The sequence below is a fragment of the Eulemur rufifrons genome, chromosome 7 (assembly GCF_041146395.1).
Source record: "Eulemur rufifrons isolate Redbay chromosome 7, OSU_ERuf_1, whole genome shotgun sequence".
NCBI lineage: Eukaryota > Metazoa > Chordata > Mammalia > Primates > Lemuridae > Eulemur > Eulemur rufifrons.
Genome location: NC_090989.1, coordinates 285,365,100 through 285,389,826, shown reverse-complemented (window position 1 = coordinate 285,389,826; position 24,727 = coordinate 285,365,100). Strand labels below are relative to the sequence as shown.

Below are 24,727 nucleotides of genomic sequence, written 5' to 3'. Positions count from 1 at the left end.
GATGGCCACGTGTGGCAGCCTGGGGCGTAATCCTGATCACACCAGCTCTCATCTGGAGGGGAAACCACCCACGCGCCCGAGCTGCAGGCCTTGGCTCCCGAGGACCCACAGGGCCACCTCCCCACACAGCCAGCCCACCCTCAACTCGACTGAGGAACCAGGAGCCAGTGGAGAAGGGGCCATAAACCGCAGGGCTGGCTCAAGGCCACTCCGGAGCCAAGCCTGGTCTACACCGAACACTGTGAACAGCAGGTGCAAACTACATGCAGGAGAATAAGGGGTAAGTCCAGGAAGCAGATGTTACCTGAGGTCCCAATTGTATGTGTGGCTGCTGCCCAAGTGCTCACCGGGTTGGCCTCGTCTGGGTCCATGGGCGGGGCAGGAAACCGACCTCTCGGGAGCCGGAGCCACTGGGCGGCAGCGTCCACGCGCTGCGGCAGCCCCACGGCCCCGAGCCTGCTGGGCAGCGCGTGCTGCAGGCCAGACACTCCTGCTCCGTTTCCAGGACTGTTTCTTCCACCAAACTGGCTGCCTGGCTGCTCTGACAGGTGGGCACCGACAGACTTTCTCACTGAGGGGCTCCTTAAACGTCCCAACAGATGAGAAGATGTGCATGGCCGGCGTGACCACTGCCAATAGGGAGCTGCACCGGCCCAGGGCTGGGCCGCACGAGACGTTCTCCGTGAAGAGCGTGAACACGCAGAGCCCTGGGGCCATCTGGGCCGTGCTCTGTGGCTGAGCTGCAGAGCTGCACGGAGGGCGGCAGCCCCAGGCCAGACCACAGCTTCAGGAAGGAACAGTCCCCCCGGAGGACAGTGACACGGGGCAGTGCAGGGAAGAAGAAAAACAGAGGAAAGACCCGTGGGATACGAATCAAAGGACCGTGTGCTCTGATTCTGATGGCCACTTAGAAACAACACACAGGCAAACCGCACCCAAAGCGTGCAGAGCAAATCCTGGAAACTCTATACCACACAGCTGCGGGGATACAGTCGTAATCACTTTTTTTTTTTTTTTTTTAAAGAGATGGGGTCTATGTTGCCCGGGCTGGACTCAAACTTCTGGGCTCAGACGACCCTCCCAGCTCAGCCTCCCAAGTAGCGGGACTCTGTATCTCTACATGAGGCTTAGATGTGAGATTTACCACCTTTAAAAAGCATTTTTAGTATTTCTGCCCAAAAGTTTTAAATCTAAATCTCAAGAGCAATGAAAAAACCTAGATCTGTAAGAAGAAATGCTTCCCTAGAGCACCCTACTCGGCTAGAACGGCTCAGCGCCCCGCCGGGCCCCCACACCGACGGCCAAGCACACCCCCCACCGAGGCCCCCACACCAACGGCCAAGCACACCCCCCACCGAGGCCCCCACACCGACGGCCAAGCACACCCCCCACCGAGGCCCCCACACCGACGGCCAAGCACACCCCCCACCGAGGCCCCCACACCGACGGCCAAGCACACCCCCCACCGAGGCCCCCACACCGATGGCCAAGCACACTGGGGGCCGGCAGGGAGCGGGGCTGCCTCAGACATCCGAGAGCCGACGGCTTAGGCAATAATCATGAGCAGAGCTCACAGAAAGAGGAAACACTTTCTCATTTTAAAGCTCAATGTTTTTTTTTAAAAAAGGAAAAGGGCGGGTGCAGCAGTGGTGGCTGTCCCTGGGGAGATGAGCCCAGCGATGCGACTGTAAAGTCCCCTACGTCCAACAGCAATGTGAGACTGTGCCAACAAAATGCGTCCACAAGATTCAACCAAAATATCCACGTGGCCACAGCACCTGCCCCGGCAGGAGTGGGACGGAGCCGAGCTCGTGGGAACGCAAACGTGCAGGAGGTTCCCGGCTTCCTCCTTGGCACCAAATAATACTAAGACAGAAAATAGGAAAAAGAGATTTTATTTATTAAAGAAAAGTCATCTGTGGATTACTCTAGTTAAATTAGTAAGTTTGACATTAACACTTTGGATTGAAACATGCCTTCTTTCAAACAACAAGTGGACTCTACAAGCAACGCCTAAGGGTCAAGTCAAGCAGCATCACAGGAGCCCGAGGGAACACTCTGGAGAGGCCGTCCTTCAGCTTCCCAGCCCCAAAGCCACTTTCGTAGACGCCTGTCAGAAGCCCAAAGCGCCGCCTTAGGAACTGCCACCGCAGAAGTTTGTAAGCAATAAGGTCAGAGAACGAGTGCGCCGCGGCACCTCTGACACCCGGGCTGGGTGCAGAGGGGGGGTTTCCAGGAGGCCCCATCTCCCCGTCTCCGGCTGCTCCTGGGGAGGCTGCAGCAGCCCTGGGCAGCCGCGGGGGACAGCACCGCCTACGTGCGGTTCAGCGTCTGGAAGATTCTGGAGATCTGCAGCATGACCGGCCCCGTCTCCGGGTCGTTCATCCACTGGGTGCTGTTCAGCGGGTTCTCCAGCATGTCTTCGAACGCTGCGGGCAGAGCAGAGCACAGCTGAGCCGGCACACACACCCGCCAGAACCGCAGCAGCTTCCCTCTGCGAGAGGCTTCCCGGAACGGGGGCCGCAAGTTGCCAGGGCACGCGGGGCCACCGCTGACGCTCCGCCTGAAAACCCACATGGCCGCGCCCGACCTGCTGACCACACTGGTGACTCTGAGACAGACGCTGCGGCCCCGGCCCATAAACCCACTTCCAATCCCACCCGGAGAAAAAAGGACTTACACACAAATATAAGCTTGTACGCAGACTTAAATACAAATGTTGTATAAATACACAAACTTACATACTAAATATTGCAAATTTAGTGACAAATTAAAAACACCTAAATGTTCATTCAACCTTAAGAAAATGAGGGCGCAGTGGTCACGCCTGTGACCCCAGCTACTCGGGATTCTGAGGCAGGAGGATGGCTTGAGCCCAGGATTTCAGGTTGCTGTGGGCTATGATGATGCCACTGAATTCTACCCAGGGCGACAAAGTGAGAGCTTGTCTCAAAAAAAAAAAAAAAAAAAAGTAACAGAGTACTTCTGAAAATGAAAACTTTGATCTTCTAAACAGTTTTCAAAAATTGTTTTCCCAAAATAAGTGCTTTCAGCAAGCAGCTCTCGGGTCGCGGCACAGTGAAGGTGGCACAGTGAAGGCGGCACAGTGAAGGCGCGGCGCTCTGCAGGGTGCCAGCCTGCTCTGCGGGGCCTGGCCGGCTGCACAGCACACCTGGCCACGCCGCACAGCGGGGCCTCTCCAGCAGAAGCAGCCCAGGCCGGCAGGCACGAAGGACGGTGCTCCCTGCAGCAGCCCCCAGCCCCGGGATCAGTGTGAACCACACTTAGCTCCGTCCGTGAAGGTACAGCCCAGGCCCTAAAACCACCCCAGTGTTCTCCTGATTAAAATGCTCTGAAAACCAGTGTAGGCTCTCAGAAAGATAACTTGGCATCTGTGAGAACACTCTATAGGGTGTGGCGCGTCACAGACCCAGTGAGGTCGGACAGGGCTGGGGACCTAGTCCCCTACCTGACCCCCAGCAAACAGCACAGCAAATGCCAGAAGGATAAGAGCTGAACAAGAAGATGAAAACCATACAGAGGAACGTCTGAGGAAGGACTTTCTCCTGTATGCCTAACGTCAGCATTTCAGAAGGTGCCACACAAAAGTAAGGCGCAAACACGTCTGCAACACGCGACAAGGGCAGATGTTGTTGCCACATAACATGCTATGTACGGGCGAAGCTCTAGGCCTAGTCTCGCCGTTGGCAAACAGACGGCAGACTCGGCGACACGCGACAGGAGAGGCGCGCTGGCCGACAGAAAGGTGCCCCACGCCAATGATCACCAAAAGGAACACAAGTCGTAACAGCACGACCAGGCCTCTGTCTGTGGGACGGGGTGGGCGGGAGCTCTGGGTGATCTCGCGTGGCGACACCGGAGAGCAGGCCCACGAGACAGACGCGGAGCTTACAAGGCTCCACCGGCTGTGAACTGGTCACGTGACTCCCATCTACTCATCCTTGGGGGTGTGAGCTGCACCCGGAGGTGCTGCAGCAGCCAGTCCAAAGCGCCCGGCCGAGATGACGTCAGCGCGCAGGGCCACAGGGCCATCTGTTGAGTGACCTACAGAGCACTCCTCTGTACCCACTGAAAACTCGTTTCTAAAACAGTAAGAGCAGAGAAAATGCACGAAACGGGACGCGAGAGTGAGCAGCGGCCGCGGTTCCGAGGGGTGACTGCAGCCCTGTCCAGCACACAGGTGCCCACAAAGACATCGGAGGACACCCGGCAACGGGAGGAGGACAATCAAAGGGAACTTCAGGTTGCTTCTTCATTTCCAAGTTTTCTATAATGACATATTTCTTCTAAAATGATAAAGGCCATTTAAAAAAGTCGTATCAGAGATGTTTAAATACGAGCTTGAGAGAAACGTGCGCCTGCGCAGGACCCGGCACCGCGGGCGAGTCAGGAGGTCCGGTGACTGGGGGAGGCCCAGCACCAAGGCTCTGGTCAGGGAGGGCCGCGGTCCTGCCGGGCAGAGCTCAGGGCTCCCTGCTAGCTCATTCCTGGCGCAGCGAGCGCCGCACGGCGTCAGCCGGCACCCCATGTTCCACTGACTTAGACCTGCAGACTGGTAGGCTCGCTCCGTGCAGTCTGGTCAGACACGGGCCAAAGGCTCCACGTTAGCCACGCGGTAACCTCGACAGACGGGCTGAAACCCTTCACCTCTCAACTGGAGGAAAAGGAGAACTTCCTTTATCTGATCAAATGTGCCTTTAAAAACCACCATAATTAGCAATCTCACTGGTAAAGTATCAAAGGAAAATCCTGCAGAAAGGGTCTCTGGACAGACCCACGGCAGCACCTGTTGAGGTGTAAGGTCCAGAGATCGCAGGAGAGACATACTCTCCGTGTGCAAGGGACCACTGAGAACAAAAATAACCTCACAAAGACACACCTCAGATTTTAGAATTTGGGTAAACAGAGGAAAATTCCCTCTCTCACACCAAAAATACACTTCCAGGTGAATTACAGACTTAAATAAAAAAGGAGAAACTTTAAAGCTTTTAGAAAAAAATAAAGGAAAACGTCTTGCTGACCTTGGTTTTCTTTTAAAGGTTCACATCGTAAAAGAAAACAGACACACTCAAGGACAGCAAAACACAGAGCTGTGGATCGGCGTCGAGCACGTAAGAAGCCAGAAGCTGGACGGCACCTGGGGCACAGGCACCCGGGCAGGCTCAGCGTCCAAAACGGGAAGCACTTTCTGAGCAAAGAAAACAATCCGGCAGAACAACAGGCCAGGAGCCAACAGAAGGCCCCACACAGCGGAGGCCCCGCACAGCGGCAGGTCAACTCCCGAGCAGGACTCAGCCCTGACGACCAGGGAGCGGCAGCCCCTCCCCGCCTGCCTGCCCAGGCCCCAAATGCCTTCCGGGCCCGTCCGGGGCCACTGCCGCAGCAGGGCCCTGCCAGCCCAGCTCTGGGTGTTCAGCGTAGAGAAACCCTCGTCCCTGTGCACTGGGGGACGGGGACAGACGTTCGGAGCAGCATCAGAGCAGCACTACACGCGCGGCCCAAGTACCAGAGAGCAGACAGAGAAACCACCTGGTACACTCAGTCGATAAGATACTTCACAGCACTTCACAGAAGAACGCCCAAGTCGCAGAAGCCACCTAAATGTGATCCTGTTTACATGAAGGCAGGGACAGGTGAGGGCTGGGTAGGGTACACAGAGAGCTGACAAAACGACAGGAAAGCAAAGCCCTCAGGACGGCAACCGCTCTGCAGGCAGAGGGTGCCCCAGGCCCACAGGGCCTGCAATACTCTGCATGTTAAGATGAACGGCAGATACGTGGCTATTAGTTTTACTATTCTTCTTTTTTTTTTTTTTTTTAGAGATGGGGTCTCACTGTGTCGCCCAGGCTGGAGTGCAGCAATGTGATCCTAGCTCACTGCAGCCTCCAACTCCTGGGCTCAAGCATCCTCCTGCCTCGGCCTCCTGAGTGCTGGGACCACAGGTGCATGCTACTGTGCCCGGCTTAATTTTATTCTTTGAAGTTACAAATACTACAGAAGCATTTGCATGTATGTATCTCACAATGAAAATACATAATTCCTGAAGAGGCCCCTCTAAAAAGCCCAAGCCTGTCTGTGCTCACGGAAGTTCCGGAGCTGCTGGGAGCTGTCTCTCCCTCCTGGACTGGGAAAGCCGCTGGCACTGGTTTTTCCAGAGCTGTGTGTGCAGGAGACTGTCACCCCACGAGCAGAAGCTGACTCAGGCCCCACGGTGACCCAGGCAGGAGCTACGCCACAGGCTGCCACCCTGCAGGGCAGGGAGCACCGCCACCGCACAGCGGTTCCCAGCACGGCTTCTGTGCCCTCCGCCCACTGTGGGAGGAAACCAGCCACTTCTCACCTGCCCCCGCCCCCACCTGAGTCAGGTAAAGACGACATACCTAGTAGTGTTTTAGGGTTGGTCAGACCCAGCTGCACCACCGGGTTATCCAGGATGGCCTGAAACAGAGGGCTGTCGGGGTCGATGCCCTTGTCCAGCTCCTCAGGGGAGGGCTTCCGGTCCCCCAGCAGCCACTCGCACTGCAAAGCCAAGAGTGTCACAGCTGCCGTTAGTTCCTTGTCAAGGCACCGTCAGCATCAAACACCTGCACCTTTCTGTGAGCCCCTGGCAAGTCCCCAAGGCTGCTCTAGCTCTAACTGTAACGGACTTTGTTTTTTTTTTTTTTTTTTTGAGACAGAGTCTCACTCTGTTGCCCAGGCTAGAGTGAGTGCCGTGGCGTCAGCCTAGCTCACAGCAACCTCAAACTCCTGGGCTCAAGCGATCCTCCTGTCTCAGCCTCCCGAGTAGCTGGGACTACAGGCATGCACCAACATGCCCGGCTAATTTTTTCTATATATATATTTTTTTAGCTGTCCATATAATTTCTTTCTATTTTTGGTAGAGGTGGGGTCTCGCTCTTGCTCAGGCTGGTCTCGAACTCCTGAGCTCAAACAATCCGCCCACCTCGGCCTCCCAGAGAGCTAGGATTACAGGCGTGAGCCACCGCGCCCGGCTGTAACGGACTTTGTTATGAAACAAACCCGGTCCCCGTTATGTCAGGCTGGAGGGAGAAGTAGGCACCAGTCTGGGTTTCTCTCCAGACCCTGGCGCTGCAGTGCAATCGGACCACTGCCACCCACTCCTGGAAGTGTTGGGTGATTAACAAATACACCAAGCGCCCGGCTTTGTTCCGGGGAAGAAGCCCAGCATGACTGAGCTCCTGCCACAGGCAGCAGACGGGTCTGGAGACGTCTGGACACAGACATGCCATCGCTGGCGTAGCTGTTGGAACCATCAACGCTACGGGCAAGTGGAGATGTCGTGGGCCCACCACGGAGCCCCTCTCTGGGCAGAGCTTCTGTCAGCAACCGGCATGTGTTTATGGAAAGGCAATCAGCTGGAGTCCGTTTAATAAAATAAATTAACACATTACACGCTCACCCATAGAATATGTACAAATAAGGCACTGTTTTTAGATAGGCAAAGCCCAGAATTTTCTCAGTATTTTCAAAATTTTATATTACTGGAAACAGCTACCCCACTGTTTCACTTAAACGGCACCATGACTGACAGCGAGCAGAAGACTCTGGCATGCACGGCACTCCGGGAGGGGAGGGAAAGCCGCCGCCCGGTACTCACAGCCGCGTTCTGCTGGTTGTTGTTCACCCTGAGGGCGTCCAGCACCTCCTTCTCGTCGAAGCCCATCTCCATCAGGGACACCACCGCCTGCGGGAACCAACAGCCCGTTACAGACCCACCTCGGGGAGGGCGGCACCAGGTCCCCGTGGGGACCCACTTTCCATGAACAACCTTAGCAGAAGGGCCCTAAGATACTGCCGAGGGATGCTCCACTTCCGAGTTCTCTTTCCTTACAGCTTTACCGGGACACTTCTTAGTTTGCAACATCCTAAAGCCAAGGGGCTGTAGGCTGCCGCTGCAGGTAGCAGGGACCAGGCTCGTCTGTGGGGCCCCAGGCCGGGAGGCAGCCAGACCCGCCGCAATCCCCCTGGGGCATGTGCTGCCGCCCGTGGGTGAAAACGCTCACAGAGCTGCCCCGAGGGCCTGCTGTCCACGCACGAGTGGCGTCCCAGGAAGGTCACACCAGTAAACCTGATTCAAATGAAGACGAAAATGTCATAGGATTTGTGGAGAGTGGAGGTTTTATTCAGATTTTACCTTGGAAGAAAGAAACTAAAAATTTTTAAACTTCTAATATTTAACAGAACTTAACCTGTAAGTGTAAACATACCCTAATTCTTAGAGCAATGACCCAACCTTCAGTGTGTTGGGGGAAGGACAAAATCGTGTAACAAGACAATCCTTCCCTTTACAAAGGACTTGTACAACACGATGTTTTAAAAGGTCAATTTTGCAAAAAATTATAAAGGTTTCATCAATTTTTAAAAAGCATCTCATAATCCTTGGCAGGTCAAACCCCACTCCCTGGAAGCCCTAGGTCCTCTCCCCCTTTCTCAGTTCTCTCGAAGGGGTTAACTAGTCCGACTCTGTGGCCCACAAAGCTCTCCATGCCTCTCACGTGGTCACGTGGTCACAGACACCGTCACACACACCCAGTCTGGGCTGGGCCGCAGAGGTTTCCAAGGGAGCCCCGCAGGAAAGACCTCTCGGGGGGCAGGCAGGAGGCCGCCGAGTTCACAGTCCACACTTTTACTTGTGGTCTGTCTCACTTGCCTTCCTGGGCCACGTCCCAACTCCAGGGCCTCCAACAATGAGTGCTGGGAGAAGGGCCCACCTACAGCACTGTGATGTCCAAGTCATATAAGCAGCCAGGAACCTACTGCTGAACTCAGCGACAGGGTGGCCTTTAGTTGGCTTCAAAGAAACCATCTCTCTCCTCATGTCTGCTGTGCACCAGCACTTCCGAGGTGACACTCTGGTAGCCCCGCCCCTCCCTACGAGAGCAAAGCCTTCCTCACGGCAGCAGTGGGGGGTCCCTGCGCTGGAGGGCCTGCACCTCCTGAGCAGTGTCCTGTCCACAGCCAGGGGTGAATGGGGTGGGGCAGCAGAGAGCCGTGTGGTCCCAAGTCCCAGCCCTACCCCCGCCCCCCCCCCCCCCCCCCCCCCGCCCCGGCCCACTGTCCTTTCCCCGGAACTCGGTAACATCTTGATCCTCATCAGACGCTGCCTCCTCCACGACAGGCAGGTGAATCCAAGGGCAGGAGAAGGGCTGCTATGCTGGGCACTCGAGCCCTGACAACTGCCTAACAACTGTCACCAGAGAAGACTTTCCATGAAACTGTCTAACTCGGGAGACGGGAAGGACAGCAGTGAAGTATCCTGGGAGGATGAGCAGGTGGAGACGGAGCGTGAACATCTGTATCTAACAGCAAAGGGCTCAGAAGCTAAAAGGAATGTAAACCAGCAACCTCGCAGGGACCACGCGGGACCCAGACCAGCAAAGCGGAGGAGCTGCTCCGTCCCCAACAGGCTTCCAGGAGCAGACGTGGACCTGCCCCCGGAAGACCAAGACAGACTTGCTGGCACACCTGGAACCGCCAGGTTTGACAGAGTGAAAGCACTTTCCAACGCACAGCTAAACTCACGAGAACGGGAATCAGCAGGGTAGAAACAAAGCACGAAACCAGCCCTGGGAGGGCGGGAGGCGCCTCACCCGCAGGAAGTGGACCGTGGGCCATGCGAGCTGGGGTGGGAGCCGGGACGCTGACTTACAAAGCAGGGCCCCGAGAGGATGGGCAGAAGCACCAGAACTGCGTTGTCTGAGTCTGACTCTTCCTGTGCGGGGAAGAATCAAAGCCGAGGAGCTGTGGGCTGCACTGGGGGTGGAGGCCAGGCCCCTGGCTGGTGGTCCTGTGCAGCCCCCAGCAGAAGCAAACTCAGAATCGTCCCGGTGGAGCTCAGCGAGCAGGCCACGTGGGATTCCCACGGAAAACTCAAGCTGCACAGGCGAGACCAGGAGCAAAAGCCACCTGCCACACCAGAATCAGGGGCCACTTGCGACCAGCACCCTGAGCAAACAGATCAGCGACCTGGAAGGAAACGTGAGCGCGTCTGAACAATGTAAAAGGTCAAAGGAGGAATTAAAACCCTGAGCAAAGAGCAGGACAGTGGAAAAAGAACAGGAAACACAGAAACATCACTCATGAGGTGACGCTAGGGAGGGCCACGAAACGTGCCCCGAGGTCAGCTGCCCGGGTGCAGCCGGAGCTCTCCTGGGCCAAGGGCCCCTGGATGCTGCAGACAGCAGGGCGACACGGCCGCCTGACCAGCGCCTCCGCTCACGAGGCCGCCCCCGGGTTGCCCTCCAGGTCTCCGGGCGGTCAGTGACCCGACCCAAACCCAGAGCGGCTGCGGCAACAGGTGCAGCTCGTGGACACTTGCAGTAGGAACAGGAACTTGAAAATTTTGAGTTTTTCTAAAGATGACAGACATGCTGATGAACGACTGAGGCTACTAAGAGGAAATCCAGGCACCGGGACTGAAGACAGAATAACTTACAGGTGAACTTGGGAACTCAGGCCCCCCCTCCAGGCCTGTCTGCAAACCGCCCTGGCTTTACTTTCTCCAGGACGGGAGCTGGCCTGGCTGGGGGCCCCCAGCTTTCTTTCCACAACGCAGCCTCAAGTGAAGGCAGGGCGACTCCACCTGGTGACAGGTCCAACAACACATACCCGAGCATCAGCCCGAAATTCCCTTTTCCTCCGAATCTTCTTGAAGATCTCTGTTAGTTCATCTCTGGCCTCCTCATCGTCGGTGCTAGTTCCAGCAGCAGCCTCGGAGGTGCCCGCCGTGGCGCCCGCAGCCCCGGGTGAGGCCTGGCCTGGGAGGGGCGTGTCTATGGCCGGGTCCTCTGCATGCTCGATGAGCCACTCCATGGCCTGGGGCACCGACATGCTGAAAGGCAACAAGAGGCTCTTGCCAACAGCCCAGGTGACCCGACCATGTACTTCCTGCACATGCCCAGGACAAGGCCCTTCCCTGTCAGTGATTCTCTGCATGGAGGGACAGCTGGCACTCTGGTCTCACCTCCAGCGACCCATGCCCCTGGGCGGAACACAGAAACCCACGTGCCGAGGGAAGAACCAGACTCAGAAGGACACAGCGCGCGTTCAGGGCCGCAGCACAAAGGAACCTGGTTTATGGGTTATTCATTTTAGATCGGCATACAGGAGTAATTAGAAATAGGACCCTGAGGAAGACTATAGAGGATCACCGGCCCTGCTATGAACAGGCTCGATATGAGTTCTCATAAAATGGCCCGAAGAGCAGTTACAGGGCGATGATTTGTCACGTCCCCACCCCCCACCAAATGCTTTCCGGCCGTGTATTTAAGGGACCTCTTTAAAAACTCACACCCTAGAAATGATTCAATCATGCAAGTGTCTGGGACGGGAGGATGTCGCCCACAGGGAGCCCCCAAGACTAAGCCCCGCGTCCAGTCTGGAAGGGAAGCGGCCCCACGTACTGGTTCAGCCGCAGGGCCTTGGAGGCCCTGGTCTCGGGAAAGCCCATCTCCGTGAGCTGCCGCAGAGCAGCTTCGTCCACACGCTCGTCCTCGTCCTCGTCCAGCATAGCTGCAAGAGACCAGGCCCGCGTCAGGGCGCTTCCCCGAGCGCCACACGCTCTCGGCGATCTGCAACCTCAGGCTACCTACGAACCAACCACCTCACCCACGCCCACAAGCGAGAATGATGGCGCACGCGGGCCGCTGCCCACGCGGACTGCAAGTGGGAAACAGGGCGGAGGGTGTTCCGGCTGCAGTGCCGAGGGCAGTGGGTCAACAGCTGGGCGCGGATGCAGAATCATCCATCAAGCTGGGGTCTGCGCCTACCGTTTGCCTTCTTAAACAGTTCCACTGCGTCCGGGTTCAGCGCTAACAACTTCTGTGCCACCTTGATGAGAGACACCAATATTTTCCGGAGCTCTGTCTGGAACTGTGGTGAAAAAAAAAGAGATAATTTCTTTAAACGTCCAAGAAACCTACTTGGATCTGTAACCCCACTTCCCTGTCCTAGAGTTTTGAACCTGTGAGAATCAAAACCGCGCTGCTTTCCTTCAGGAGAGTGGAGGGCGGCTAAGCAGGAAGAGGGTGGGACTGGCAGACAGCCCGGGGGCCCCCTAAGGAGGTGCTCACAGCCTGGGAAGGAGGGGGCTCTTCTGTCTGCACAGACAGGCCACGAGCAGGGCCTCTCAGCTGGCAACACAGAGGCAAGGTCCAGGGACAATCACTCTGTGCCAGTATGACAGTCTCACGGCCAGCGAGGACACCGTCTGGCCAGCTGGTACCATGTGGGCAGAAGACCTTGGACGGACTCGATGGGCTCCACGGCTGTGGCTCTCTAACTGCTGCCTGGCTGAAGCACGACCGCCAGCAACAGCACCTGCCACGGCCAATCGATCTCAGGAAGAGAGGAGGAGCTGGCAGGACGCGACCAGAGACCCTCTCTAGACAGGTCCTGGTTGCAGGGCCCAGGGACGGGGCTCAGCTGTCTCCTCTCCCACACAAGCCAACACCTTCCTGCGAGACACCACACTCGGGCAAGCACACCTCTGAGCTGGACACACAGGCCAGAAGGGACAAGATGCTGACCACTATGGAAGAGCTACATGCTCTGGTTAGTATGGAACTCTCTGGAAGACACCCAAGGCAGTCCTGTTCCCAAGATGAACCAGGGCTCAGGATAGTGCTCTCAGATCAGACAGAGCTGAGGGCCAGCGCGTGCCCTGCGTGCTGCCCTAACTTGGAATTTTCCAAGACAAAACAATTCAAGAGTTCAGATTTCTATCTCCAAGTTTTTGCCAAACTCAGGGCCAAACTCTTAACACTCTCCCAGTGGTATCCAGTGGTATCTATCCTTTCAGTCTTGCCTTCAGATGTCTTTTAAACTCGTTACTGTGGAATAATTTTAGATTTGAAGAAAAGTTGCAAAAATAGAATTCTTGTGTATCTTTCACCAGCTTCTTGCGGCTCCCACCCCGTGACCAACACACGCCCCGTCCCCGCTGGGCCACTCACGTCTCGCATGTTGGTCTGGACCACGGCCCGGTCCATGTTGTAGGAGGGCAGGCTGGCAGTGGCCTGGAAGATAGCATCTCGATCTGGAGCTTTCTGTTCTTGTTTTTTCTGCACAGAAGTAATCAGAAAGTCAGAAATGACCATAAGCGCAATAAAAGGCAAGATTATGTCAAGTGAATAAAAAGCTCTAAGCAGAGAGAGAATCTGTTTCCTTTAGGAACAAAAGCTGTAAACTCCTTGACGAGCTGGGGGTATTCCGGAGAGTTCTGTGCAAGACCTCAGGGACAGAAGACTGGACATGATGCTTAGGACACAAGTGTGGTGATAAAGCAGGGGAGGAGAAGGTGGCCACAGGATGACAGTCGCACAGGCTACAGCAGGGCTGGGGCGAGGGGGACGGCTTCGGAGGAACCACACAGATGTGCAGGGAGGCCCGGGGGCCAGAAATACGCACCTGTCTCTGCTGCTTTTGGAACCCTCAATGCGACAAGAAAGGAATAAAGATGGCAGAAATTCACAAGAACAAAACGGATGGCAGAGAAAACAAAACTAGAGGAAAGGCCACAAATTTTCAGAAGACGGCAAGTGGCGGGCGGGATGGGCAGAGCTGCGAAGGCTGACGCCACGGGCTGGCCCAGCAGACAGCCAGCCGGACTCACTGCCCCGCCACCCTCCCAGAACCGCAGGACACTCAGAGGCATCAGGTGCCATAGCGGGGGGAGCGAGCCCCAGGCGCAGGAGTGGCACTCTGCCCCCACCCTGCGCAGCTGGCAGCCACCTGGAGGGACTGAGCCAGAGATGCCCGCAGGCCAGGAACCCCAGGCTCCGCAGAGGGCGGCCAGGAACCCTCCTGCACCCTCACCTGCGAGACCAGCACCTGTGCTACTCAGCGTCAGGGACAGAGCAAGAGACGCAGCCGGGGGTGGGAGGGGCACAACGGCTGGGTCTCTGCGCCACAGTGACGCCCACCAGCTGGCACAACCTGCCTGGGCACAGAGAGCAGCTGACAAGCTGCTGGGCCTCTTAAAGGCGACATACAGCCAAGGACAGCGGCTGGATATTTGGGGAAAGCGTCCAACATGAAAGACAAAAACCAAAATAAGAACAGGGAAAATAAAAAGAAGCACAAAGGAAAGAGATAGGGAGGGAAGAGTTAAGCACTTAAAACTCAGGAACCCGACCCCACACCCAGACAGGAACGCGCCAGACTGACAGACACAGCCATCTGAGGACAAGAACTGCTTGGCAAGTTTTAAAATATTATACCCAGCCACAAAAAAGGCCGCAGGGCCGGGCACGGCGGCTCACGCCTGTAATCCCAGCACTCGGGAAGGCCAAGGCGGGAGGATCGCTTGAGCTCAGGAGTTCGAGACCAGCCTGAGCAAGAGCGAGATCCCGTCTCTACTAAAAATAGGAAAATTCGCCGGGCATGGTGGTTCGAGCCTGTAGTCCCAGCCTGAGCCCGGGAGTTGGAGGCTGCAGTGAGCTATGATGGCGCCACTGCTCTCTAGTCTGGGCGACAGAGCAAAGTCCTGTCTCAAAAAAAGAGTGCAGAAAGAAAAGAGAAAACAAGGAGAGGAAATTATCAAAAAACAATCCAGGAAAACTTCCAGAACTCAATTTCCCAGAAGCGCACGTGAACCTCCAGGTTCAACGTGCCAGGCACAGAGGAGGCAAAAAGACCTGCGTCAGAGACGTCGTGAAATTCCAGACCACTAAAGCACGTCAGAGGACTGACAAGTTCCAAACGGGGCAGTGGCAGGAAGACGGATCTGCAGGGAGGAACATCGGGGCTGACCGCAGAGCCCACCCACGGCCCCAACCTGGAAGCAAGGCCTCAGGACCAACGTCCCCCCCCCAGGCGCTGGAGGACGTCGGGTTCCACCAGACCACGTGAAGAAGCCAGGAGGAACAAGACACTCGGGTCTGCGGTGGCAGAATTCAGAGATGGTCCAGGCTCCCTGCGCCTGCAGTCCTGCGTCACGATCCCAGGGTGTGAGCAGGACAGAGTCCACTCTGGAGTTAGGTTGTGTCCTATGTCACAGCTGACTCTGGGGGAAAAGACATGACCCTTGGTGGGCCTGACCTAATCAGGCGAGCCCTTAACAAGGGCAGGGCTCTTTCTGGTGACATTCGGCACCTAAGGCATGCTGTTGCTGGCTCTGAGGATGGAAGAGGCTGTGTGGCAAGGAAGGACGGCTGTGCCCAGGGGCCGAGAGCAGCCCCCAGCTGACCACCAGAAAGAGGGAGCTCAGCCCTCCAACTGCAGGAACCAGATTCCGTCCACTCCCTGGCAGAGGGGGAAGCAGATTCTCCCCCGGAGGCTCCGGACAGGAATGCAATTTCAACTCGGGACCTGAGCAAAGAAACCAGCTGAGCCCAGCCAGACTTCCAACCTGCAACACTGTGAGCTAAGAGATGAGTGTTGTTCTAAGTGGATAAGTCCGTGGCAATTTGTGAGGTGGCAAGAGAAAACTTAAACAGAATCAGAAGGTCCTGACTCGGGAGAGACGGAGGAAAACTCAGGCTGTGCAACAGGCCCCAAAGGCACCGGTTCAGGCAGATGCAGGGGCCAGAGGGACGTGGAGAGCGGATTCCAAGGGCAAAGGGAACTGGCAGATGACCTCACGTGTGACCATGGAGGGAGGGCTGGGGGTTCACATCCTATTCATTAAGAAGCCGACAGAGTCTAAACTTGATCATCTAGAGATCAGGCAGAGAACTGCCAACGCTAACCATGTAGGCATGAGTGGTTGCTTTAGGGAGTATGATTTGTATTACTATTTGACTTTTTAATACATGTGTTATTTTGACTTAAAAATGATTAATAATTCATAAAAATAGGAATAAACAGCTTACAATGCTTCATTTTACAAATGTGTGAGGAGAGCTGGATCCACTGAACCCTGCAAGCTACAGCGGCTGTGGTCAGACCCCGCTGTTTGCTAGTCATGGGCCTCTAAGTCTGAATATCAACGGTCACAGCCGTAATTTGAGCACAGCAGATCCTCCTTGCAGCAGTTCCCAGAAATGGGCCTGGCTCAGGGACAGGCAGCCCAGATCTGTCCAACACAGACGAGCTGGGCGGCTGCCCCTGTGCCGCCCACACGAGGCCAGGTGTGGCTGAAGATAAGGAGGGGACCCAAGCCCAGGGCACCCCTCCTGAGCCCTCAGTCGCAGACGAGACCCTAAAATAGCTCGTCCACCCGTTTAGCCTGCTCTTTCTCTGGGGCAAACACCTGCCCCTGCATCTCAAAGCCCCAGTAAGAAACTCTACCCCTCACTTTCTTCTCCACGCCAGAAAACAAGCCAGGTCTTCCGTGCTGGTCACACAAAAAGGGACCAGGACCAACAGGGGTGAAACAGGCAAGGCACGACAGAGAATCCCTGATAACCACGTAACTAGGGCCAGCCGTGACAGAGAACTCCCAACAACCACATCCACCGTAACTGCGGCAGGTGTGTGGGTTGGTGAGTAACCACCTGAGAGGACAGTTGTCTCTGACATCCTTGAAGTACAGGCGTCTATGGATAAAGATCTCCAATTGCAAACTTTGAAACTTACCTTTTCTTCTGCTGAGACCTCAGCCATCTTAGGAATTGGCGTTGGAGCACGCTTTTTTATCAATAATAGGACATCTAGAAAGAATGACATTGATGTCTGTCATGCTGGTTATCACTTCGCGCCCACAAGATGGCATGAATTGCTCTAGATGACCCAAGTTCTAGATGTTCCCGCTCGTCCCCCAACCCAAGCGCCCACGTCAGCCGGCCTGGCAGAAGCCCACAGGTGACGAGTGGCCCAGGAAGTTTGCACAGCATAGCCCTGACCACATAAAGAACTGGTGGGAATCTTGCAAAAACGTTCTCACTTTAATGCGCTGTTTTGAAAATCTGTGAGGTTGGAGAGTTTGGTCTTAATTCTCAGCTAAAAGTCTGGGGCATGGTTCTTCCACGACCCACAACTGCGGGTCACCTGCCACTTAGTTCTGGGCCTGTTAGCAATACTGTCAGTATTTTCAAAACAAATCACTTAAAGGAGTTCCAGAATGAAAGTCATTATATGAATGACATATAGAAAACTGAGGTTTCTCCCCAAGTGCCTCCAGACACAAAACCATAAGGAATTAAATGGCTGTGTATAATACGAACATCTCACTAGCATGCTTAAAACAATCACAATGATCATTTCCAACCAAGGTTTTATTTTTATTTCCAAAAATAAAACCTACAGAAGCTCTGGAGTCTCTGGTTTCGCTTTGAAACAGAACAAAAATTAAATTCACGTTTGACTTCTCAGATGTCTGCCGCTTGTTCAATTTCAGTTTCTGCTGTTTCCACAAATATTCCATAACACACACTTTTTTTTCATAAAAGAAACATGAAACCATTTAGTCTAATCTGGTTTTCTCGCTAACGTCCTGCTCGGAGCCCCGACTCCCTGCTGGCCAGGCCTGTGCCCACAGCGCTGCTGCCTGCTTCCCCGCAGCAACCTCACCTTGGTCTTGGACGTTCTCTTCTGAGATTGTTTTAGTGTCACTCAGCACCCTCTCTGAAGCAGCATGTATTAATTTGTGATGGGTTACATTTTTGGGGTCTTCTAAGCTTCCATGAGCACACTAGGGGAAAAAAAACGATGTTATTTCAAGATAGAAAACAAATCATCATACTAATAATATAAGATCTGAGGCCGGGCGCAGTGGCTCACGCCTGTAATCCCAGCACTCTGGAAGGCCGAGGTGGGTGGATCCTTTGAGCTCAGGAGTTCGAGACCAGCCTGAGCAAGAGCGAGACCCCATCTCTACTAAAAATAGAAAGAAATTATATGGACAGCTAAAAATATATAGAAAAAATTAGCCGGGCATGGTGGTGCATGCCTGTAGTCCCAGCTACTCGGGAGGCTGAGACAGGAGGATCCCTTGAGCTCAGGAGATTGAGGTTGCTGTGAGCTAGGCTGACGCCACGGCACTCACTCTAGCCTGGGCAACAGAGCGAGACTCTGTCTCAAAAAAAAAAAAAAAAAAGATCTGACATCCTAAGCCACACCAGGAATTTACAGGTTTTTCTTACTAGCTGAGAAATTAAAGCGTAGCTCAAATTAAAGAATCCCCATTAATGGTGGAGGCCGAATGCAAGACCACATGCTGGATCTCCTCGGCCAGTGATCTGATCACCAACCCGCTAAGTACTTCTGAAACAGGCTCACAGCTTTGACATATAATACCCTACTCATAATTAATGGCAACCCGAATCGCTTTAGTCTGGAAAGATCCGGGAAGTAATTTTTAAATGAAAATAACAGGTCCATTGTTTTCTGCTGATTTAAGACCTAAGTATGTTTTGTGCACTTGTTTTTCTTTCTTCCACAGACACAGGAAAGGGGCGAGGAGACAGCAAAGACTGGTTCAAAGAGTGACCACTGAGCACCCCCAATGCCCCAAGAGGAGCACTTAGCACGACTAGTCTCAGCTTAGCCCTGGCTCACTGAGTAATGCCACACTACAGATTCGGCTCACAGGCCACTCCTGGGGCGGCTCAAAGGGGATTGGTGGGCACAGAGCTGTGTCCAAGTCACCAGGGCCCTGGACACCCCGTAACACCTGGGTGGGGAAGGCACTGAAGTCCTCACCCACACGGGAAGGCAGCACACGGCGGCAGTGAGGACTCCACCCTCTCACACACCCACCGCTCGCAGGCATGACCTGGGACGTCATCTCCACAGCTACGGACTCCAACTCCAGGCGAAGCCTGAGCACGCGCCCATGAGGTCCCTTCCAACCCTGTAATTCTAATGTGAAGAGCTCACGGCTAATCGCGGGCTGGGCCCGGGAGACACTGCTCGCCATTTCAGCCTCTGCACAGCAATGCACAGCTGTGGGCACCGGCTCGCAGGAGTTCTGCTTTCCCTTAGACACGGGCCATCGGACCACCACGTAGGCTCACCATTTTGTGAAGACGGAGCAAGCGCTGGCGGTCCCATGTGATGCAGACCCAGGTGAGCGCATGTGCCTGTGTTGGCGTGCAGACACGCCCACCAGATTGTCACTATCGCTTCAGACCACACGGCCCCACACACCCCGCCAGACAGCGGTGCCCACCTAATCAGCTGCGGCCCCTCCACATGAACCAGAATCTCAGGGTGCGGGGAGTGGGGCTGCACTTGTACACTTCAGAAAACATCCACAGATGCTTCTACAGCCCGGGCTGAAAACCTTTGCTCTTACGGAGTCCCTGAGGTGAGATGGCAGAATTATCTGATGGCTGTGGCACCATTCCGGGACGGCCCGGCCCCAAGACACCCAGCGGGCCAGAGTCTTGGAGGCCGTCCCCGGACCTCGCAGGTGGCTGGGTGCAGACCCACTGCAAGCTGGCTCACCGCCTCCCTCTGCTACCGAGGAGGCTCAGATACCCGCACACACAACTTCCTACGAGAAGAAAAAAATCTAAGCATATGCTTCACCTCGCAACACTGGCATTTTAAGAGTAACTGGAATTTTCCATTACTCTCAAGACTGAAAATGATTCTGAAAAAAGGATCATGAAGGCTTTGGGAGCGGTCGGTCATTCATTCACGTAAAACCAGCATGGCTGAGGGCGAGGAGGTAGAATCCAGTAATGGTAAAATACACTCTCACCACTTAGGACAGAACAGAGAAATCAACTTCTTTGAACTTGACAATGGTTCTGCTCCCAGAAATACTGGGTATGCCTCTTCACAGTTCTAAAATTTGCAGCCTAGTTGATTTGTCAAGTTCAGAATACAGAATACAGTCTACAAAACACAACTTTCCAAAACAATCGGAAAAAACTGTGCTCTGCAGCATGTGAACAGCACACAAGGAACAAAACATAGGCGTGAGTCACCCACACTATGCAAGACTCTCTCGTTCTGTTTCTTTGGGGTACAGTCGTGAAAAAGCCCTAACAAAGACCACCACCAGGCAGGGAGGTGCTAACCCACAGCGGAAGAGCGCTGACTTTCTGTCCACTTATACCTGACATAATCTGTCATTTGAAAGTACACCTTTAGGTAATCCAGGAAATTTTAACAACCACACTATCATATACACCAACTCCACCACAACAGAGGCATAATTTACTTACAATCACTAACCATCTCTCTTCCAGGCAATGGAAGCTAGAGACCACCATGGCGATCCCTATGTGCACAAAACAAAAAAGGGAAAGGCAATAATGGCATTCCTTTAAGAGTTATGATAATAAAACCCCTCCTTAATACAGCAGTCACTCTCAGGAGCACTGTGGGGGGATCAAAGAAGAAGAGCCCACATTGTTCCCCTGAGGGCAGAGGGGAAAGAGGGAGAGTAAAATATGCCAGGGGAAGCCCACGCCAGGGGAGGAGCTCCGCTAACACACAGACCAGGCTCCCTGCTAAGCAGTCTGAGCAGTCTGCTATTCCAGACACAACCTGGGAATCCTCGTGCAACGAATGCGTTCCGGCTGCCCCCAGAACAGGTCTGGGCATGCGGGGGGGGGGGGGGGGGGGGGGAGGTTCCTGACAGCTCCGCTCCGGAGGCCTGTAATGCCTGTAACACACGAGGCCTCTGCAGTGTAAAACTCCCCTGGAGGTCAGATCCTCCACTCCTGGAGAGACTGCAGAGTGGAATGAAGTCTCAATTTAAAGTAGGATAATGACAGAAAAATCCCAAATGATATATCTCAGTACTGAATGGAATAATAAATATCAGGAACATAATAATTAGCATCATATAGAAATTGGCTGTCTAATCAACCCCAGGTGCTCCTGAAATTCATTAGTAAGTGTCTGTAGATCAAACAGTTCTCATTTCCTGTTCGCCTTCATAAAATAATACCATTAGTGAGTTAAACTGAATGCCATACTAGTGCAGGTGACATCCCATGTCGACACAGTTCGGGGTTGACAACTTATTTTCATTTATTCCATTAATCCACACGTTTGTTTTAGTGGCTGCTCTGAGCCTGACCCTGGAAGTGTGGATACAAACCGAGTCTTTAAGGAGCTTCTGTCCGGGGTGGAGGAAGAAATAGCACCTCAGGGAGGTTTTAAAAACACACACAAACACACACACACACACACACACACACACGCCAGACAAGCAACAAAGCCTGGCTCTCACAGGATGCCCAGAGGTCCCTAGCCTTTTAGCTCAGTACTGTCCTGGTGGCTTTCTAGATGGCAAAACCACAGACTGGGCCAAAAGAAAAACAAGAAAGCAGCCAAAAACACAGTGCCCTTGAACGTGTGTGCCTGGAGGCCCCTCCTCAACACAGATCTCTATGGCATGAAATCATGACTGTTCGAGTCCCGTGTGTTCCAGGAGGCTTGCCATGCCTGCCTGACAGTTACAGAACAATTCCCCAGAACCATACTCATGAGAGTAACTCAAAAGTGCTCCTTGTGAGCACTTGGATGACGTCTAGACAACAGCTGGCTACATTCTAACACAACCAACCTGTCAATATATAGATATGTAACATCACACGGAGTCCCCACTGAAAGGCGGCAGCCTCCTTTAAATTCTGACAAAGAAGCACTTTATCATGTCAGGTAGAGTTTCCTTAGGCTACCAGAGTCCCGTAAATAGTCCTAGCTGGCCTTACGCATCGAGTTTAGAGAGATGGAGGCCTCAGAAACTGTTATTAGTTCTAACAATCAGCACCCTAAGAAAGTAACTATACAGGAGTAGTTCACGTGATTACACTTTAAAAAGTGTCTCTTTCGGTTTAGAGTCCCTTCTCTTGGGCCTTCCCACTTAATTTTATCTCTGCAGAAAAGCAGCGACACAGGCAGTGTCCGCAGTGGGACTATTTTAAGTGCCTCCACCTAAGACGCGTAAGTGGCCCGAGCCAAGCCCTGGCCCACACACCGGCCCCAGGAAACAGCGTCCCGCTCTGTGGGGAAGGGGAAGGGGCCTCCTGGAGGAGCTGCTGGAAAATGAAAACCTCTCCCCAAGGCAAGCAAGCACAAATGCTGGAAAACCGTGAGGCCTGCACCGTCGGCGACTTCACCTCTCCCAGTCTCAGTTTCCCTGCCTGCTCCTCTCTCCCAGAGTAGCGGTAGAGTTAAATGAGAGGGTGACTTGTAGAGCGCTCGGCCTGGTGGCTGGCTCGGGGAAAAGTGTCCAGAGGTGCTGGGGCGCTAGAAGGGAGGTAGTTGAGAAAAGGGACAGGAGGCGCTGCCTCCACCCCGGAGAAGACACAGCCTGGGAGCTGCGGACCGGGCGGCGGGCCTGACGTCGAGGAGGAGAGTCCGGGATCGAGCCGAGGGTCCGCCGTCGAGGCAGGAGTCCCGGGGCGGGGCGGGGCGGGGGCGAGGCGAGGGGGCAGGATGGGGAGAGGGCCGAGGAGCGGGGCGGAGTCGCAGGAGACCGGCCTTACGTGCTTGAGGCAGCGCTCCTTGAGCTTCTCCACCGAGGTGTCCTCGGTCGCCTCCTCCAGCCACTCGGCGCCGTCGGCCGCGCAGATGTGGAGCCGCAGCACCTTGCCCGCGAAGATCTTCTCCTCCTGCACGAACATCCCGCCGCCGCCACCAGGGCCTGCGCCCGCCGCCCGGGCCCGTGAAGGTCACCGGGCGGGCGGGCGGGGCGGGGGCGGGGCCAGGCCGCCCGCGCGCGCCTTCGCTGGGCCGCGCCGCCGCCGCCCCGCCCGGCTCCCGGCCGCCCGGCCGCCCGTCACCAGCGCGGCCTGAGCGGTCGCCTCGCTCCCGCCGCCGCAGCCGCCGCACCGGAAGTACGCAACGAGGCCCGCCCGGCGCATGCCGGGAGATGCAGTTCTCTGCAGGCGCCGCACTCCTGCGCGCCGGAAGTACGTAAGGGGGCGCGCCCGGAGCGCGCCGGGAGCTGAGGTTCCCAGGTCGCTCCCTCGCCGGCACTTCGGCTCCGACGGCCAGGTCCGCGCCGGTGTCGCGAGGCAGCAGGATACGTCAGTGACGATTGTGTATTCAGTGCACGTTGAAATAATATTTTGGATTATTGGGTTAATTTTAATACCTGTTAAAATAAACCTGACGTGTTTCGTTTTACGTTTTGAGATCCGGCTGCTGAAACGTTTAACATCGTGCATGTGGCTGCTGTGATGTTTCCAACGAACCGCACTGCCCTGGAGCGGAGGTCCCCAAAGTGGGGTCCCCTGGGAACTGTTGGGGCCGGCCCCGTCCACCCCCGGGACGCGAGGAGATGCAACCCCCAGGCAGGAGGAGCACGAGTCCGCACAAGGCTGGGTGTGGGGGGCCCCGGCGCGGCTGGAAGCTGCCCCACAGGCACCGGGGTCCAGGTGGACTCAGAGTCTCTGCTTGGCCAGATTGAGTCAGGCTCCCGAACCTTCTCCTAGGCCCATGGGTGCGCTTCCTTGTAAAATCCCGCTTTGGCAAAGCACCTGCTAAATCAGTTTAGCCAAGACATCCCACCCTCGACGTTGGGTCACCCTCCATGTCTGATCCGGTTCTTCATCCTCCACCGTCCCCAGGGATGTCTGGTCACCCTGGCCATCTGCAGCAAAATCCTCCTCACCCTGATGTCTCCTCCTCGTAGTTTCCATCCATTGACCCCCACCCTGTTCCCTGGCTGTAGATTCCCACTGGCCCGTGGGGTGTTCAGCGATGAGCCCAATCTCCTTCACAAGACCCGGTTGCTCTGGTCTCTGTAGCTATCTCAGTGGTCCTAAATAAAGTCTGCCTTACCATGGTGATAAATATGAATGCCGCAGTTTGGGCCAGACCCTGACCGTTGACTGACCTGTGCTCACTCATCTCGGTCTTTCAAAAACCCTTTACTGAGTGAGCAAAGATGAGTAAGACACAGTTGCCGTTCTCAGAGGCCAGCAGTCTACGTGAGGGGTGGTCTCAGTATCTCCCACCTCCAGGCATGTACTCTCTCCACACCATTCTGCACACACTTCCTCATTTTTGTTCTTTATGGTCATTCCGATCTTGTCCAAATTCCGTTTGTCTGGTTGGGCTTCTACTAATTGCCTCCCACGAGCCACAGCCTCTGCTACCCAGTGAGACTACAGTAATGATTAAGAGCAGAGACCAGGGTATGGGCCTGGAATGGGCATTTTTAACTCAGGAAGTGGAAGTGTGGACTGTTAGGGACCCCGAGACTAGCAGGGCTGGGAGGGGGCAGTGGTGACAGGTGCAGGGTGACCCGGGAGGAGGAGTGGACAGGAACAGGAGCAAAGACCTGCAGGAAGGAATCGAGTGCAATGTGTGAAGAAAGTGAGGAGTATCCCAGAGCTCCTGCATCATCGGGGTGGAGGGCGGGGCAGCTGGAGGGCTCAGGTGCAGACTGAGGGGATGGTAGTAGGTGACTGGATGGGCACAGAGGAGGTGGCAGGGGGCAGGCTGGAAGGGAAAAAGTCGGGAAGCTACTGCGTCCTTCCAGGGAGCGATGCTGAGGGCCTGGGCTGAGACAATGGAGCAAGGAGGACAGGTTCGGATGGCCTGTGGGGTGTAGGGTGGGCAGGATTTGGCAGTGCCTCTGATGAAGGGAGGGTGGAGACCAGAGGGAAATCAAGGCTGACATGAAGGCTCAAGCCCTGGTGACAGGTACAGGGCAGGGCCACCCCTTGAAGGAGGGGAGGAGGGCCCGTGCAGTGGGAAGGTGCTCAGCTCACTTTGGGCAGGGGCCCTGTGTGTGCAGGGGACACTCATGTGGAGGTGGCCAGGGGCAGCTGAGCCTACAGCACTGAAGCCCAGGAGAGGGATTGGCCTGTTGTCAACACGGCAGCAG

At 55.1% G+C, this 24,727-nt stretch overlaps 1 protein-coding gene across 2 annotated transcripts; it reads right to left on the bottom strand.

Annotated features, from left to right (window-relative positions):
- Positions 1 to 1,909: 1,909 nt before the first annotated feature.
- On the bottom strand, positions 1,910 to 22,573 carry UBAC1 (UBA domain containing 1). Of its 2 annotated transcripts, XM_069474819.1 has the most exons (10): positions 22,377 to 22,573; positions 17,494 to 17,614; positions 16,561 to 16,634; positions 12,996 to 13,103; positions 11,811 to 11,913; positions 11,445 to 11,553; positions 10,651 to 10,873; positions 7,640 to 7,726; positions 6,402 to 6,540; positions 1,910 to 2,429 (listed from the first exon to the last, which is right to left on the bottom strand). In XM_069474819.1, exons 1-10 carry the CDS (start codon positions 22,512 to 22,514, stop codon positions 2,314 to 2,316), a joined length of 1,218 nt encoding a protein of 405 aa, XP_069330920.1. In that variant the 5' UTR covers positions 22,515 to 22,573; the 3' UTR covers positions 1,910 to 2,313. The 2 variants fall into 2 exon arrangements, with proteins under 2 accessions (XP_069330920.1, XP_069330921.1); XM_069474820.1 differs by lacking the exons at positions 16,561 to 16,634; positions 17,494 to 17,614.
- Between the last annotated feature and the right edge of the window lie 2,154 nt (positions 22,574 to 24,727).

What these genes read in the sequence shown, in the direction of transcription:
- UBAC1 (XM_069474819.1), bottom strand. Translation starts at nt 22,514, where the DNA reads ATGTTCGTGCAGGAGGAGAAGATCTTCGCGGGCAAGGTGCTGCGGCTC. An exon ending in AGAGAACGTCCAAGACCAAG is followed by an intron (nt 16,635 to 17,493) that starts GTGAGGTTGCTG and finishes CATTCTTTCTAG; the next exon opens with ATGTCCTATTATTGATAAAA. An exon ending in CAACCCTAAAACACTACTAG is followed by an intron (nt 2,430 to 6,401) that starts GTATGTCGTCTT and finishes CTCTGCCCGCAG; the next exon opens with CGTTCGAAGACATGCTGGAG.